This window comes from Protopterus annectens, chromosome 4.part0 (assembly GCF_019279795.1).
Source record: "Protopterus annectens isolate FY-2018-M chromosome 4.part0, PAN1.0, whole genome shotgun sequence".
Classification (NCBI taxonomy): Eukaryota; Metazoa; Chordata; order Ceratodontiformes; family Protopteridae; genus Protopterus; species Protopterus annectens.
The window spans coordinates 586,522,131-586,540,001 of NC_056733.1; the positions used below are offsets into that span (position 1 = coordinate 586,522,131).

The 17,871-nt window shown below is 40.1% G+C and overlaps 1 protein-coding gene across 1 annotated transcript in view; it reads left to right on the forward strand.

Annotated features, from left to right (window-relative positions):
* ALKBH2 (alkB homolog 2, alpha-ketoglutarate dependent dioxygenase) overlaps window positions 1-17,871 on the forward strand; it is a 219,872-nt gene that overhangs the window by 138,348 nt on the left and 63,653 nt on the right. Inside the window, exon 2 of the mRNA XM_044068520.1 lies at window positions 14,224-14,422. Coding sequence (XP_043924455.1) covers window positions 14,224-14,422 — 199 coding nt within the window. The remainder of the gene's footprint in view (window positions 1-14,223; window positions 14,423-17,871) is intronic.

A 17,871-nucleotide genomic window follows, 5' to 3' on the forward strand; every position in this document is an offset into this window, starting at 1 on the left:
CATGTTAGTTGTCTTCTTCTCGCCTTCTTTCTTGCGTCCCACCCTCCTTCCCCCTGGCCTGGACAGACCTAGAGGAGTTTGATTGTGACCTCTCTTTCTACCACCTCTTTGCAATAGGTATATGCTCTACTGTGCATTTTTTTCCTAGATCAGGCTTAGGTCACCCTTTCTCCTTCCCTTTGTTTATAGAGGTGGACTCCTTTCCAGTTTTTTTCCTGGTTGTATTATTAGCTGGGCCTAGCTCACAAACGAGATCTGAGGTAATTCACACCTAGCATTGTGGGATATAAGGGGGGCCTCGAGCCGGTGGAACCAACTCTCGAGCTTTAGAGTGGCCGAGTCGGGAGTCGAGGTCGGCTCCGAACCCATCCAGCAAGAAAGAAGGCGAGAAGAAGACAACTAACATGGAACGTTATGGTAAGAACATAACTTCTATATATAGCCTACCTAATCATGAAGGGATTCACATCTAGATCAGGGGAGGTCATCGTGCCTCTTTACTCATCCCTCATCAGGCCCATAATTGAGTACAATGCCCCTTTTGGGATGTACCTTACCAGACACCCGCAGCAACTGGGAAGACTCCAAAAGTACCTCACCAAGAGGATCAAAGGGCTCAAACAGATGCCATATGCTGCCCGGTTAAAGAAACTCCAGCTCTACTCAGTGGCATACCGCCTGCTCAGAGGCGATCTGTGCCTGACGTATAAAGCCATGTCCGACCCGGAATTAATGGACATGCTGCACCTCAGAAAATCCAAATCCCATCGAGCTATGCGCTCGAGAGACTTGAACCTCAGCACTGAAATAAATAGGACATACTGGAGGGACAGATTCATAACCCAGAGGCTCCCTTCACTCTAGAATAAAATCCCAGTCCAGGTTAGGCAGAGTCCCTCATTGACTATCTTCAAGAGGAATCTTGATGAGTGGATGGGAGATCGTAGGTTTACCCCAGGTATCACTTCTGTGTCACTGTTAGACAGAGGCACAGTATGCTAACCTCGAAAAGGGCATAGCAAAATTAATTTAAAATGGGTGGCGAAAGCCAAACACACACTGGCTAGGCTTATAAATGCCCTAGGGCAGATAGCCTAGTATGAACCAATGAACCTATGTATAATGTTTGTAATTGGGCAAGTTAATATTGTTTGTTTTCTTTTATATTCATATATGTTTGCCTATGTCTTAAGTGATGCTTCAGTGAAGATGTTAAAATATGCATGCAGAATAATGTTCTGGAGGAAGAGTGAAGTTTAAGAGAAGGCAGGAATTGAGTAATTTATGTAATGTTGAACTGATGATAGTTACACAAGAATATATGTGATGTATAATGTGCATAACTGGATACATGTTAATGTGGTTGTTTTTTTTTATATTAATGTACGTCTGTCTACGTCTTAAGTTACAATTTAATAAAAGTGTTAAAAAAAATTGAGGAAAGTCCAGAAGAACACCTGCACCTACTTAATGCACCCAGCAGGAACTGTGGGGGAGAGGACAGCAACAGAAGTAAGCCATTGTCAGTATTTACCTGATGTGGGGAATCAGGCTACACAAGGTCTCCTCACTGGAGTTGGGGGGGGACTGTAGGGGTTAAGATGACTAATAACATTAATGACAAGCCCTTGGAGCCAAGAGCAATAAGCAAGGGTGCTTCTGAGAGCTTGTATCTGAACAGTAATGAAGGGACCATCCTTGAGCCTGATCAGTAACTAAACCACTGGAGCCAAAAAAGTAAGCTGGTTGCCCACAGTATGTGCGAGAGGCAGATGGGGAGAGACCATAAGTCTGACTGAAAGCTTCATATACAAAGAATTAACACAGTAGTCTCACTCTTAATACCAGTTTATCCCTGTATCAGTGCTTCTTCTCCTTGGCCCTTTCTGTTTTTTCATAAAATTTCCAAAATATCTCAAATACCTCCTACAGAATATTTATTTAGTTATTTTTTTTTTCCTCTTTTACCATAGGTGCCATAAGGTTGGCATCAACCCTTTCTACTTCCTGTTGCCTAAGTTGTGCTCAGTGTTTTTTGTGCTCTGGAGTTTTTATCAAAAACAGTTGGTTAACCACAGTCTTTCTAAACTCAAGCATTTTATCCCAATACTCCCTTATTTTCTTTTTAACACTCTGCAGTTGTGCGTCTTCTTCTGTGAGATTCCCCTTATTCTACAATACTTTAACCTTTGCAAGCCCATCTAAATAATTCCTATTACTTCTGAGCTGTATCTGACTGCATCCGAGGTGGTGCAGCCGTAGCGTTGTTGCCTCACAGCAAGAGGTTCTGCTGTTCGATTCTCAGCTGGAGTGCAGGGAGTGCCGTCTGTGTGGAGTCTGCATGTCTTCCCCGCGGTTGGGTGGGCGTTCGAAAGACATGCTTGAATGGGCGTGCCTTCGTTAAAGGTTGAACGTTGAGCTGGCACTTCAGCGTTTATGAAAATCTACTGCCAATCATTAGCGGACCGGAGTTCCCCTGTGGCGACCCCTAACCGGGAAAAGCCGAAAGACAAACAACAACAACTTCTTAGCTGTATCTCTTCTTTTAATTATATGTATCTCTTTTTCTTGTAATTCTACTCTATTTTCACACTCTGTTTATTTTATTATACTTAGTTGCTTTAACTTCTGAAGAAATTTCTATTTTCCCTAATAACTTGAATAATTTCCATTACTCATTCCTTAAGTTCCTTTTAAGAGGTGGGTGGGAACTCGCCAATGTCTCATTTTTACCTCATTATCTTGCATTTCTTTTAGTTTTTATTGGTGCATGATGTGAAACAGTTATTGAATGCTTTTCAAAGCTTTGAGATAAATGCACATGTTCCTGTAACATACAATTTCTATCTAGACTAGCCCAGTTGTTGTACCTTGGGAAATATGTAAATTCTCTGAGTTCCTACTACTTAATTCTTGTCTTTCATACCAAATATTTTCAAACATTTCTATCCTTTTCTGTTATATCTTTCCTTCTAGGTCTGCCAGATGCATCCTCACCATTTCAAATCAGGTTCCAGTCACCGCCTGTAAGTAATATTCCCCGCTGAAAGCTGATTATTTCTTCCAAAATTGTTTTAAGCTACATAACAACAGTTTTTAGTGGAATTATAAATACATGCCAATATAATCCTCCCTTGCCAGTAGCCTCCTACAGTTACAGTTCTACCATTATTTTTTTCCCCATCTTCTATCCCTATTGGAGCTCGACTTTCTACAGTTTGTTACTCTGTCTTGGACCCTAGTATTTCATGCCATCTCAGTCTTCTTCTTTCCATGCAGGCACTGGTGTTGCATCAGCTGCCAAGTCTCCATTTCTAGGTTCTTGGATTGCTGACCGTGTTTGTCATTGTTATAATTTTTTGGTCACTATACCAGGAGACAGCCCCTTTGTCTACCCTGATGTTGCAGCTGCTGATACTTGGCTGTGTTCTGGCTCCCGCCACATCTTTGTCACCAGTAACATTGTCTTACTTCAAGTTAGAAACAGCATTAACAGTACTGGTTACGCTTTTCTGAATCTTGCACCGGTCACTAGATCAGCCAGCATTGGCTTTTTGATGCTTTCCCAGAGTTGCAGGTCCAGATGTTCATGGGTATTAGGCATCACTATCCCCATGTTCTGCACTATGCCACTCTCTGGCCTTCCAGTTCTGTTCATGCAGCCACCACAAAATGTTCATACTCAAATAGTTTTTAGCATTACAGGCTGAGGGTCTAACATTTGGAGGTGAAAACGTTTTATCTTTAAAATCCTTAGCTCCTTTTCCCAATACAGCAGGTGCCAGGTAGTGGAGAATGAGAGAAAATGATCTAATCTTCAAGCCTGAAAGTAGCTTTTATTCCTTCATGGAAGAATCAATCCCTCCATGGATGTGAATGAGGAACAGGATGGAGTTCATCCCAAAGGACATGAATTTCAGATCAGTGCTCAACACAAATTTGATAATGATGGTTAACACATTCAGTGATATCTTAAAAACACAAACACTTCCAGAACAATGGATAGAGGCAGAAGCTGTATCTATTTATACAAGTAATAAAAAGAATCTAGAGTTAGACTAGACCTTTGTGAGTTGTATTGGCATATTAATGGAACCTCACATTGAAAATAAATTATATAAACCAAAAATAATGGGGAGGGCATCTAAGCAGTAGGATGCATACAATGCATGAAGGTTATACAACAAACTTTTATTAATGAAATAGTGGATGCAGTGGATAGAGGGAAATCATGTAGGTGCAGTTCATTTAGATTCTTTGAAAGCATTTTAGCAGTATAATTTAAAGATTATGATGATAAAAACTGTGGAATTGACTGCTAAATATTTAATTAAATATTTAGATAAATGTGCACAAAATAAAAACTGGGAAATAAAATAAAATGGCAAAAAAAAGAAATAGCCAAGCTACAGAAATGAATTTCGCAAGAGATCATTTTATGACCTATTTCTTTCTTGCATATAAGATACAACTGCATATTAACATTTAATAAATATGTAGGAAATGTAAGAACGGTGCACAAAGTACAACAGCAGTACAAAATTTTCAGACTGTGTTGAATAAAGCAAGTGGCCTGAAATAGCATGATGTGAAACTGACTTTTGAAAAGGTTAGAGCAATGAGGAGGGATCTAAAATTAACAGAGGCAAATATAATGGAGGGACAGGAAGAAGTGGAAACAGCGCAGTAGAGACACCTGGGAATGAGAAGAACTAATAACACTAAACATTTAAAACCTAACAGTAATATTATGTAAGGATATATCAGGTATAATGGAACCTACAGTAAACTCTCAGTTAATCTGCACCCATGGGGATTTGTAGATGCCAGATAAGTGTCGATTCTGGCTGCTTGAGAGTTACCATTAAAAACAGACCTGGCAAATGCTGTACCCTATACCATACCATAAATACTATATTGATTTGATTTTAATATTGAAATACGGTAATTAAAACCCTGGCTGGAATAATAATATTTTAAACGTATATTTCTTCTAGAAAGCGTGGCACGCAGAACGGTTTTCAGTTTCATGCTGAATGGATTCGAGTTGAATAGTGAATGCATTTATGAATGTAGAAGCAACTGTGTGTGAGAGATTTGAGAGATGTATGAAAGCTGAAGAGAGGTGTGAGAGAGATTGGAGAGAGAAAGTGTGTGAATGCATGTATGAAAGCTGAAGAGACTGTGTGTGTGTCTGTGTGTGTGTCTCTGTCTGTATGAGATCAGAGAGAGAATGTGCAATCTAATGCAAACTGAGTGAGTATGGAGTGAATGTTGACATTTTAGCGGTTGGGGAGAGAGGGAATTTATTTGTATCTTCTTTTTAAAACTCTAGAAACCTGAGGTATGTTTCTGTGGGGTTATTCAAAGTGCAACACATGAAAAACTGAATAGTTCATACTGTATTTCTTTGATTTTTTTTTTTCCAGGTTGCTTGAGTTCCGGTTAGCTGAAAGTTTGCAGTATATGGAAGTTGACAAGATTTAGAGATGCAAAGGGATATAGGCACCATACAAGTGTAAATAGATTTAAAAAAAGTATGGAAAAGGTACAAAGAAAACTGGAGATTTAGCAAGTTGTGATTAGCTGGAAAGGCTAATAAACTTCAGTTGTGCACAATGGGTAGGATTCTGAAAGGTCTGCAGCCAATCAAAAGTAATACATTCCACTGACTTTGCAATTTGCAGACCTACTGTAGTACAACTGAACAGTGAAACATATTAAAGACAGTGCACCACAGTTATGTGGGCCACAACAAGCAATGTGGTAGGCTGGTAAATAGTGTACAAACACATACTTTAGTAGCACGTTACTACCATTACCCTTTACTAAATACAATTGTGCATGTCATTTTGGCAAGAAAGAACCAGTTTACTCATTGTGTGTCTGTAATTCCCTGTCATACAGCATATTTCATTTTTGTTTTGGTATTCATTCCTTTAACTACACTTTGACTATTGCTGTGACCATAATTTCTGTAGTGATATTCACTCCTTTAACTATCCTTAATAGTGGTTGCCTTGTCCTATACTTTCTTATGTGCCACACAAGCAGTTGATACTCCTCTCTCCTGATGGCATTTCTACTCAGCAGTCACCATTGTCATAAATATTTCCTCCCACTGTACATCTAGGAGCTATCTGTCCAGTGTATGTATGAGAGACATAGTATGCTGGCTAAGGTAACAGGACTAAACACAACATCTGAGCATGCAACGCCACCCACCAAACCATCCATGATGACCACTGGCATTCTGTTCCATTCCATACAGAGCACTAATTACTACACCAATAATTCGGTATGATGATCAGATACTGAGGCTAATTTCCATTGTTCACTTTGTAGTTGTGCCTTGTTCACTTGCACTTGGGTTCACAGGTTCCATATGTAGTTACTAGTATTGCAGTATGCATAATTCACTGGGCATCTGAGTGTATGTGGCACATAGGTATAGTTATGATTGTGTGTGTCCTCTTAATTATCCTTCTCCTTTTCCCCACTATCTACTTGGGATTGGGGTGTTGTCAACTGTTTTCATCTGTCTCGATTCAGTGCCAGTTTCCTACCTTTGACGGTCATGACTGCCTGTACTGTGTTTAATAATTATATGCTGTGATATAGTATTTATGATTTAGACTGCACCCAACCATGGATGTGGCACAAGGATTACAAAGTGTGCACTGGCTCTTGAATTATTATGAAACATCGTAGCTGTTCCCAGAACATTACCATTACCAGGAATATGTCAGTACCTCCAGGCTTATAAACCCTCACTCATATATATCCCATTAGCTGATGTATAATAATTGATAGTTGTCTTGTTTTACAGTTGGTGGTGGTCATTGAAGTAATGAGTATGGTACATTAGATGTTGGAGACTTTGGATTAATGAGATGGGGTGTACTGTACTGCAGGCATACAATGCCGACTGTTTCATCGCAGCAGCAGTGTACTACCTAGATCACTGGGGTGTACTAGCTGACCTGTAGTTTAGATTAGTACAGCCATTTGTAGTGCCAGGCATGCTGCTCATTCTGATACAATCTGAGTTATACACTGCACCATATTCATAGTTGACGATCATTGGTAAATGCTGCTAAGCATCAGCATTGCCTTTGGTCATATTAATATGCAGACAAATGCAAGATCACAAACTGCTGGTAAATCCTGCTTTCTTGTCTAGCAGCCTTCTGCTAGTGCACTAGTTCTATGCTGTGCGTGTGCGTACCATGTCTCAGAATCCCACCCTTTAATATACAGATGTATCAGGCAAGATTTAATATTGGTCAACATATCTTTGCAAATACTCAAGGACATGATTGGTTCTAAAATATACAATACAATAGCAAAAAAAGGCTCAAGTATAAAACATATAATAGAAATGTGTTAAAGAAAAACTGATTAAAAAAAAAATGGTCAAGATATGGAATTCTGTAATAGAGAAGAAAAGTAGAATTAATAGGAAAGCTTTAGGAATTTAAGCAAAGAAATTAAATCTGTGAAACTGTATTCATGGTAGACATAGCGTGATATGCCCAAAGGGCCCGTCTTAATACCGGAAGAATGCAAAGCCCCTGTAATCACGGATGAACAAGTAAAGACTGCACTCTCCAAAGCCAAGAACACAGCATCCATGGGACCAGACAACATCCCAGGCTGCGTACTGCACGAACTACAGAACGAACTGGCACCCCACCTAAGTACCATGTTCAGTCATAGCCTCACCTCAGGCAATGTGCCTACTGAATGGCGCACAGTGACGGTTATCCCACTCCACAAAGGGGGTGCCACCATGGACCCCGGAAACTACCTCCCCATAAGCCTGACAAGCCTGGTCTGCAATGCCATGAACGTATCATCTTGGAGCTTATAAACAAAGACATAGATAACCTCCAAACCCTGGACCCCACTCAGTTTGGATTTGTAAATGTAGATCATGTCTACTAAACCTGATTGACTTCTTTGAAACAGTCACTAGAGCCGTAGATGAGGGCAAGATAGTGCACACAGCCTATCTTGACCTCGCCAAGGCTTTCGATACCATCCCCCACTCTAGATAAACTTACTAAACTGGGCATAAATCTCTGTGTCACAAGATGGGTGGCCAACTGGCTCACTGACAGAACTCGCACAGTAAAAGTAGCAGACTCCAAGTCCAACTTCAGACCAGTGATGAGTGGAGTACCACAGGGTTCGGTCCTGGGCCCTCTCCTGTTCGGCATCTACTTCTCTGAAGTGCAAGTCAACACAGAAGGTCTTTGGCTAACAAAATTCGCAGATGACTGCAAACTGGGAGCCATAATAGAATCACCTAATGATCTAGACATTCTGCAAAAGGGCCTCACAGAGACAGATGCTTGGGGTCAAAGTCATGGCCTCAAGCTCAATGCCAAGAAGTGTATTGTCATCCCCTTTGGGAAAAACTCAGTACCCATGAACTACCGCATAGGCAGTAGTTCACTAAACACTGAAAGTCTGAAAAGAGACCTTGGGACACAGGTGGATAGTCTGTCCTTTTATAACCACATTGCCACAGTAGTCAGGAAATCCTTCTACGTGGCACACCTCATCACAAAAGGGTTCTCTAGAAAAAAGGCGGTCATTGTTCCTCTCTACTCATCCCTTATCAGACCCATTATAGAGTACAATGCCCAGTTTGGCATGCATCTCCAAGACACCTACAACTGGAAAGGCCACAGAAATACCTCACCAAGAGGATTACCAGTCTCAAACAGATGCCATACGCAGACTGTCTCAAAAAACTCCAGCTCTACTCTGTCGCATACTCAGAGGTAGTTTCTGCATAACATACAAAGCTATATCAAACCCAGAGATGTTGGACATGCTACACTTAAAGAAATCCCAGTCTCTCCAAACCACACGCTCCAGGGACCTAAACCTTGTCACCCCAATAAACAGACCATGCTGGAGGGATAGATAACTGTCCCAGAGACTTCCCATACTCTGGAACAGGCTACCCATTCATGTCAAGCAAAGCTCCTCATTGACCCTCTTTAAGAAAAATCTTGACGACTGGATGGGAATAGAAAATTCACCCCAGGGGATCACTTCTACGGCACTGCTTGACAGGGGCACAGGAAAATAATTTTCTTGGGTGGCGAAAGCCAGGGAACCTTTATGGCTAGGCTTATATAGGCCCCAGGGCCGATAGCCTAGTACCTACCTATGAACCTATAAAGATCTAATTCATTTGGTCGACATACTACATTGTTGAAATCGGCATGGTCAAGACCACATGATTGACAGTTTAATTCATGAATCAAACTGAATAACCCAAATAACACCTGCAAACAAAGCAGTGTTTTTGCAGGGGGGAAACCTCCCCTCGCACCATCCACACTCCCTGCTTTGCTATATGTACCAACTCCTAGATTGCACTAGAGTAGGGAAAAGCACATATTCCCTGATCCTCACTGAACCACACTCTGTCAAAATGGTTGACAAACTAAATTGTCTGTCGTGTGGTCTCAACCACGTCTGTTTCAACAGTGTAGTCGGTCAGCCAAATGAAATAGACTTAATGATGTTGGAGTATATACCTGTAACTAGTGTGTGTGTGTGTGTGTGTGTGTGTGTGTGTGTGTGTGTGTGTGTGTGTGTGTGTGTGGACATCTGCCCCTCTGCTGCACATCCCCCATCAAGTGCAGGTTATATTAAGTTTGCAGTGCTCCTGAAGAGGACTCTTGGGTGGTCCCTTCTGTAGTCACAATTTTAATGGGTGTTATGAAGATTGCTTGGTATAGAGTGGCCCCATCTTTAAGGCATATGTATGATTTTTCCATTGCTGATGAACAACACTGTGTCAGATATTAAAGTTGTAGATACAGTCTTGAAGATTAACCCACTGACAACGCCATAGCTGTCTACTATCCTAATGAGGAGTCCCAGGTCGTGGACTATTTCTGGAAAGTGTATGTTCAGTCCTCCACCTTGGCTGCAAGTACCATGAACAACTTGCACGTGTATACTTTCAGAGAGATTACTTTCTTAAAATGTCTGAAATGTTAGACCAGCTGGCAGAAAGTCTCTTTAAGGATACTCTGAAGATCCAGGTAGTGGCAGTCTTTACTGGAATCTCACATATGTCATTATCACCTGTGACTCCTTTGAAGTGACTAGAAAGGCGGTATGTACTGGGATTGCTGCATATTGGCATGCCTTTGGTGAAAAGTTGAAGCATCTGCCTTGGAAAATCTATAATGATTCTTCTTTTCAAGAATTATGTCTGGATCTGAGGTTGACATGCACCCTGTAGAAATGAAGAACAAGGCCCAAAAATGTTCAGCACGTGGATTTTGTTTCATTCTTCCCCATGTTCATACCAACACATTCAAAATTGCTAACAAAGGCCTTGCTTCTGTGAGCTTCAGCAAGGTCAATAGTGGCAGCTGTATGATGATCAAGCATGTGGTAGCCAACATCAGCAAGGAAATGGATTTTTTGAGTACTGTGTGTTGGGCCTCGTGGGCAGATCAAAGATCCCTGTTTTCAGACTGGACTCCAGCAGTCTTGATCCCCTGTCTGATTACCTCCCAAAACAAGAGATTAGTCAGATGAAGGATTTCACTCCATCAGTCAACTTAGTCTGCCCTCAACCTCAGCAGGTGGTAACCAAGCAAAGTCACACCTTGCATTTGTCCTTCTCTTCTTCTTCCTCAGTGTTCCATTCTAGACAACCCCTATGTCAACTCAGTTTGGCCAGGTTAGAGGTGCTTCAGTAAAAATAAGTAAACATCCATCATGTTCTGCCTGACCAGCAAGGTCAAATTTGTTTCCAGTTCTTTCTTGTTTCAACGAAGACCAGGGACATGAAGCTGTTCTTCAGTTTCAACACTCTGCAGCTATCCATCATACAACAGAGTTTTACAAAGTCACTCTTCAGTATACCTTTTCTTTTCTGGATATGCAGTTTAGACCAGTTTACCATCATGTGTCAGAATTGTACATCATTGAAAAAGATTTGCATGAATGCATGTACTTGAAATTTTGTAATGCTGTACCTTATATTCATGAATACATTTATTTAAACAAATGGAGGAAGCTGTTGGAGCATGTGAAGTCGACATTTTGTAAATCTGGCTGTGTAAGCACTGTTTTCTTTCCTCTCTGCAGAGAAAGTTTTCTGTGGGACTGGATATGAACACTAAAGAATAGTTACATGCAGACTGCTATCCTCATTCTGGGTATAGTTAATAATGTGGCCAGCTATCCCTCAGGGAACTTTCTGTCTACCAACAATTGGAACATTTCAAGGAAATTATCCGAGATAATAATTAAGGAGTGGAGTTTCCCAGTCATATAGCTGTATGCATCACCAGCAAACACTCAGGGTAAGAAATTATACTTGGTTCTTTCTTCTACCCTTTTCTAGGGATGCCTGTCCATACACGACCAAATTTATTTCTTTACTCTTCTCTCTAGATTGCAGTGGTGGTGCTGTGGTAGCATTGTCGCCTCACAGTAAGACGCTGTCCGGTTCGATTCTCAGCTAGACCGTGTTCTGAGTAGAGACATGTGTGAATGGGCGTACCTTCGTTGAAGGTTGTGCTTCAGGGCTGGTAACTCGGCATGTAAAAATCAACTACCAATCATTAGCGGACCAGAGTTCTGCTGTGGCGACCCCTAACCGAGAAAAGAAGAAAGACACAAACTAACAAACTCTTCTCTCTTGATTCCACACCTTGTTGGCTGAACTTGACGGTATTCAGCCCAGCTTTTTCTTCTAGATTCATATCACTGTATTATTTTTGATTCCCATTCAATCTGAGTCACAGACCCCCCCCCCCCTTTTCAGGAAACTTCCCTAGTCTTGCAGCCTGGTTTCCCACCCATCAGATGTCTGCCAGCACCCTACACTTAATAGCCTAGCTCCTTCATTTCCTCTAATAGCTAGGGTTTCAGGCTTGAGTGAAAATGTGGTAAATATTCTGTTGTCTGCTCCAAGACTGTCCTCCTAGAAGGGTTACATCAGTAAACAGGTTTGTCTTCTCTGCTGGTTAACTGACAGGGCACAGTACCTCACAAGGGGGAGACTAATTTAGTTTTGGCTTATTTGCCTTTTCTATACAATTCTAGATTAATAATAAAGCATATTATTATTAATAATAATAATTATTATTCTATAGCCAGTGTTCCACTGTATTTAAATTTCATGATGGCTATGATGGCTTCATTGACTTCCCTAAACCTGGTTAAATCTTTCTTAATGAGGTTTTGTTTTTCAGATTAATCCCAATCAGCTCTTTAGTTTCTCGGTGTAATCTAATCTTTATCCTGGAAGTGCTTACTTAGCCTCCATTACAGTTTGCTAGCTCGAAGCATGTCACCTGGAAGATTGTTTCTAGTAGCTGTCACTTCTGCCAGAAGGATTTCAGAACTTCATGCCGTATCAGCTAATGAATTGTTTCATAAGATCTAGGTGCCACTTAGAAGCGTTACCTCTTTTGTTTGTAAAGTGGCCTCATTTCAGAACCTGGATCAGTCTCTTTAGCTCCCATTTGTCTTTCCAACTAGATTTGGTCCAGGGGGAGTGCCTTCTGCCTAGCAATGAATGTTTTTATGCAGTAAAAGAAAACTCCCCTTTCCAGGGATCAGCAGCTTTTTTTTTTTTTTTTGTTTTTGTAGTTTGGTAGTAGGTACCCAAATGAAATGAAATGACAGGACCCATTAGAATGAGAAGTACGGAGACTGAACAGCAGAAAGAACAGATTTACATTAATAAGTCTGAGATGGCATTTCTCAGAGTATTTATTCCCTTTTCTCCAAGGTATGGTGATCTCGGAATTGATATATATAAGTTCATAAGGTGTGAGGGGCTTGCCTCCCACATGGAGGGGGTGCAGGGGGGCTTGCCTCTCCTGCAAAAATGTTTTAAGTCAGCCTGTAAATGGTCAATCTCCCAGGCCCTTGCTTGTAAATATTTCATTTCCCAAGCCCCTGCTTACACTTATCAAGGGTATTAGAACTTGTCAGAGATTTGAGATGCTTGGATAGGATTAAAAAGGTTCGTGTGGTCGTTACTCTAGTACGCACCCATGAACTTATGAAGAGCGATTTTTGAGATTCAGTCTTCTCTGGGTTTTCATTCAGCTTTTCGCCACTCAGCATTGAGTGCTGACATTTCAACAGGGAACCTATCTAAATTATGCCTATCCAAGAAGTTGGCTAATGCTAGTTCTTTATGCTGTCACTAGTATGAAATGTCCTTTTGGCAGTGAGGTAAGTTTAGCAATGGTTTTCTTTAGAAATGTATGTGATGAGACCTTTGTGGCTGCTACTTGGTTTAACTTCTGTACTTTTCCCAAGCATTACAGACTAGATGCCATTTCTAAGGCCATCCTCAATATCTTACCATGAGACTTTTAGCCAGGAGTTTTGTTTGGGCATGGCTTTGAGCTATGCCATTTAAGTCTATTCAGTTGCTGGAATGTCTCAAAGTAAGGTACAAATACTATGAAGTACTAATCGTAATTGTAGATCTTCAAGAAGACAGTTAAGCACCAAAAGAGGTCTCTTACTCCTGTCCTGTTTTTTCCTTACCTGGGCCAGAATCGGCTAGACTGGTACTCTGGTATTGTATAATTCCCTTGTCTGACTGAGTTAATTCCCTTGTCTGACTGAGTTTAGCATAGTTATCATTAGGCAAAAGCTGAAGTGGGAGGAGAGACTGCCTAAATCTTCATTGCTGCTGGGTGAAGCAAGCGAGTGGTCTTGGAATGTTGGAGAAAAAAATTAAAGAACAGAACTAAGATGCAGTGCATGGAAGCAAATGTAAGTGGATCCAGCAGCCTAAGTTATCATTCTGAAGGCACAAGGTTACAGTGAGTATCCCACATACCATTTGTGTTTTCCCTGTCCACTGATGGAGCTTTCTTTTCTGTATTCTTTGGCTCATTTACATCCATGGTGATGGTATGTCTTGACACCAAGGTATGTGCCGTAAACAGACTGTGTTTAGCTTTTTACAGCAATTCATATTAGTCTTCTTTCAGAACCATTCATTTTCGGTTGCTGCAGGGATTTTTTTTTTTTTTTTTTACGTTGTCATGATTAATGGTTTCAGGAGGGTTATGAGGTCCTATCCTACTCCCAAAAATATATATTTGTTTAGTTATAATTTAACAATAAAAACATTGAGTTTCATGTGTAGCTATGACAATGCATCAGTTTTGATAATCAATTACTTGTCTTTTTATTTACTAGGTGACCTCACCAAGATAAAAGTTCATGGAAAATGGCATGACATTCCCAGAAAACAAGCAGCCTATGGAGATCCTAACTTGACATACACGTATTCTGGAGTTACACTGTCTCCCAAGCCATGGATACCTGTACTGGAATTCATTAGATCTAGGCTCACTGAAGCTACTGGATATACTTTTAATTTTGTCCTCGTTAACAGGTATGCTTTGCCACTGAACCCAACTTCTCATCCATTTTTTTCCTTTGATAACACTAATGTACCTTATCTGTTACTAAAGGATTGATTTCAACCACTGTGGCAAAATTAAGAAGTATTGCAAAGAAAAATAGCTTGCACATTCATTAATGGATGCCTTTTTAAATAAATTTAAGGCCGTCTGGCAGCAGGGTCCTTATAACCAGGACTTGTTCCCATGTGAGCTTCTTAGCTTGGGTTCTTCCTTCAGTGTTATGAAACTGCTCCTTATTGTGCAAGCATCAGTTTTATCTGGGTAGTCGGTTCTTATTTGCCAGTTTCTTTCTACTGCTCAGCATGAGCAGATCCTGTTCTGTTTCTCCTACAACTGGTAGTTTACATTATTTGCAATGGCTTTTCAACTTGGTTTAAGCTAATAATACTCCCTTTGGCAAATAGGTGCCCATTGTCGATTACTACTCCTCAAGTCTTAATCTTTCTTAGCACAAAAACACAGCTCTGCCATCTTTTCCTCATGCCACCACTTCAAAACAATCATGAGGTGCCACTTGCCGTTCTTTCTTAGCACAAAAACACAGCTCTGCCATCCTTTCCTCATGCCACCACTTCAAAACAATCATGAGGTGCCACTTGCCGTTCAGATTTTCACCCATCTCAAAAATGCTTTTCATACAAGGTATAAAGAAAAGGATAAACATCCATAATGGAATATTAGCAGTGAGACAGATGCAGAAGAGGGAAGGTTTAAGCCATCAATGGGGTTCTCAACATATTCGATAGTCCCCAAGTCTCCAACTGTGATAGTGGACCCTCCAGTGTCTCTCAAAGGATCTCACTTCCTTTGACACCTCTTCTTGTCCTATTCAGCTTTATCTCGGGGCCTGTGAGGATGATTCACAGATCCCTTCTTTAGTTATGTAAAACTATTCAGTTATGGGAGAGGTACCTCTGCCAGCTAACTGGGGCTGCAAGGGTGTTTATTCACATTTACTGATGTCAGCAGCATGTGTTTTTTGCAGTCATTTATGATTTCCTTTATGCTGTCCTGCATTACCTTTTTTCATGAATATTCAGGAATTACTTCACTGGGAATGGTGACCATTGTTCTTTGTGCACCATGGAAGTCACTAGGTATGTCTCTGCTGTTCTTCCCAGTTATGACCTCTCTTTCCAGCTTCTGGATTGGCATCATCCTAACCCTCAGCCCCAAAATTACTTTGGACAGCAGTGTATTAGGTGATTGAGATGGCACTCCAGTTGACATCTATCACGCATTTGTTACACTGCCTTTGTGGGCCATGGAATCGGTCTGCTTGTCTCTTGGCATGATGTCTGCATTCATGGCAAGTAGATTGGTGTAACCACACCAGGTGACTGTCCTTGCACTTGGCTGTCTGTCATCAGTCCTGATGGTTGTCACACAAATGTTTGTTTCAGTAACAGTTAGTGCTGCAGTTCCGCTTCCTCTTCTGTTCCACAGTTAGATACACTGTGAGTTGCTTCTTTGTAATTAGTCCTTGCCATGGTGAGCCAATGTCTTTCATACCCACCACTTCAGTCTATCTGGTATCAGGGTTGAATTTATTCTTTATCCTCCTTTTGGCTCTGTTACCTCATCCCATTTATCTAGCTTGAATTTACTGTCAGTGGCTGCATGCTCTGTCTCATGGTATTGTAGCATGCATTAAAGAGGCTACTTTATTACTTTTGATGACACCATTTTGTTCTTTCACTGTATTACAGCAGTCTCTTGAAAGTCTTTTTACATTTTCATTTTTTGGTTTCACTGCTGGTAATCTTTAAATTATATCCTTATCTTAAGTTAGTTTCAGGTAGTGGCCTTGTTTGTATTCATTTTTCTCACTTCTATTCTTATATATTTTAATTTGTCTCTAGCTTTTTAGTTTCAGTTCTAAGGTAGTACAGTCTACAATTTACACTATGGTGTTAAGGGGGAAGGGGAACTTGGTAAAAGGAATGAGTTTAATGTTTTTATTGCTCTTAACAGAACCACCCTCTGTTACCACACCCTTGCTCCAAATAACCTGATTATATATATAAATAAGGAATGTTTTTGATGCTTTTCATTATATTCAACTAGGATTGCTAGTTTGTGTGTTTCAGTAAAGGATATTCTATTTTAACTCAATTGTGAACTACCTACTGTTTTCTATTTTATTTTTTTGTAGTACGTATTTTACAGTTCAATTTTTATTAGTGAACTAGATGCATAACATAATTCAGGGAGTGAGCTTCACACTCTCCACACTGCAAAGTTTCTTCTTGATTTGTTTTTATTCTTCTCACTTTCCTATCTCTCAATATTAGCTAAAATGGCTCTCTCTAGTTACAATACTGGGCTGTCTGTTTTTTTTCCCCGTCTTAGTGTTTGACCCCTGTGCAACTCAGCATCAGCTGCTACTGGTGCCTCTCCTTGATCCCCTAGACACTGAGAATCACTTCTGTCTTGATGCCGTAGGCCTCATCTGATTTTTTTCCCCATTGGCTTAGAAGAAATTTAGGCTTCACAGTGCAGCAGCATATTCAAGGCCATATGGATTTTTTTGTTTTTGTTTAAGCCCTGCCCCTTCCACTTGGGATGCGTATATAGCAATTCTTACTCTGGGATAAATATTTGTGTAAAGATGTTAATGCTTTAGCCAAAAGTTAGGTACTATATCTGGGCTTGGGATTTTACTTTTGGGAACCTTTCTTAATTTTGTTTCATTCTCTTTAATCTTTACTTCATCTTATTTCATATCTTCTATATTTAGAACTCCCTATTGTTTCTTTTAATTTTTTTTATCCATTCAGCATATTTGTTATATTCCACATGGTCTTCATAAATATTTCTCCAGAATGTCTAGTTCTTATTTCTTGGTGGTGTTTCTCTTCCTTTTGCCTTATTTCCCAGTTCTCTGTAAAACTGTTTGGGGTCATCACTGAATTGCTTATTTTCTACTTTTCCTTTATATTTATCTGCATATCTTCTAAGTTTTTTTCTGTAACAACTAAAGAAATAAAATATAAACTAAAACAAAAAAAAACAACAGTCAACAGACCCGAATCCACTATAGACACTTTAATCAGCTCTAGCACCTCGGCAAAAATGCCTTCAAGGAGTAAAAAGGCATCAGTAAAACACCAAATATATAAAACCACAATTAAATGCAATAATTTCTTTGAGTAAAACATTTTCACCAAGATTAACAGTTACTTGTTAAAAAAAATCGTTCCCTGTAATAGAGAAAAGTCACAACCGTGCTTTTGTAAGAAGTGCAGGGGTAAGGGGCTTTCTAAACATTGTTTTTAATATCACTTATGTGCTCTTGAAATTTTAACTTAAATGCTCTCTTACTTTCTCATGTTGTGTAGACATTTAAGGGCATAAACAGTGCCCTAATAGTGCTTGTAAATCTGTTTTCTGGATTAAATTTAATATTATTAATCCA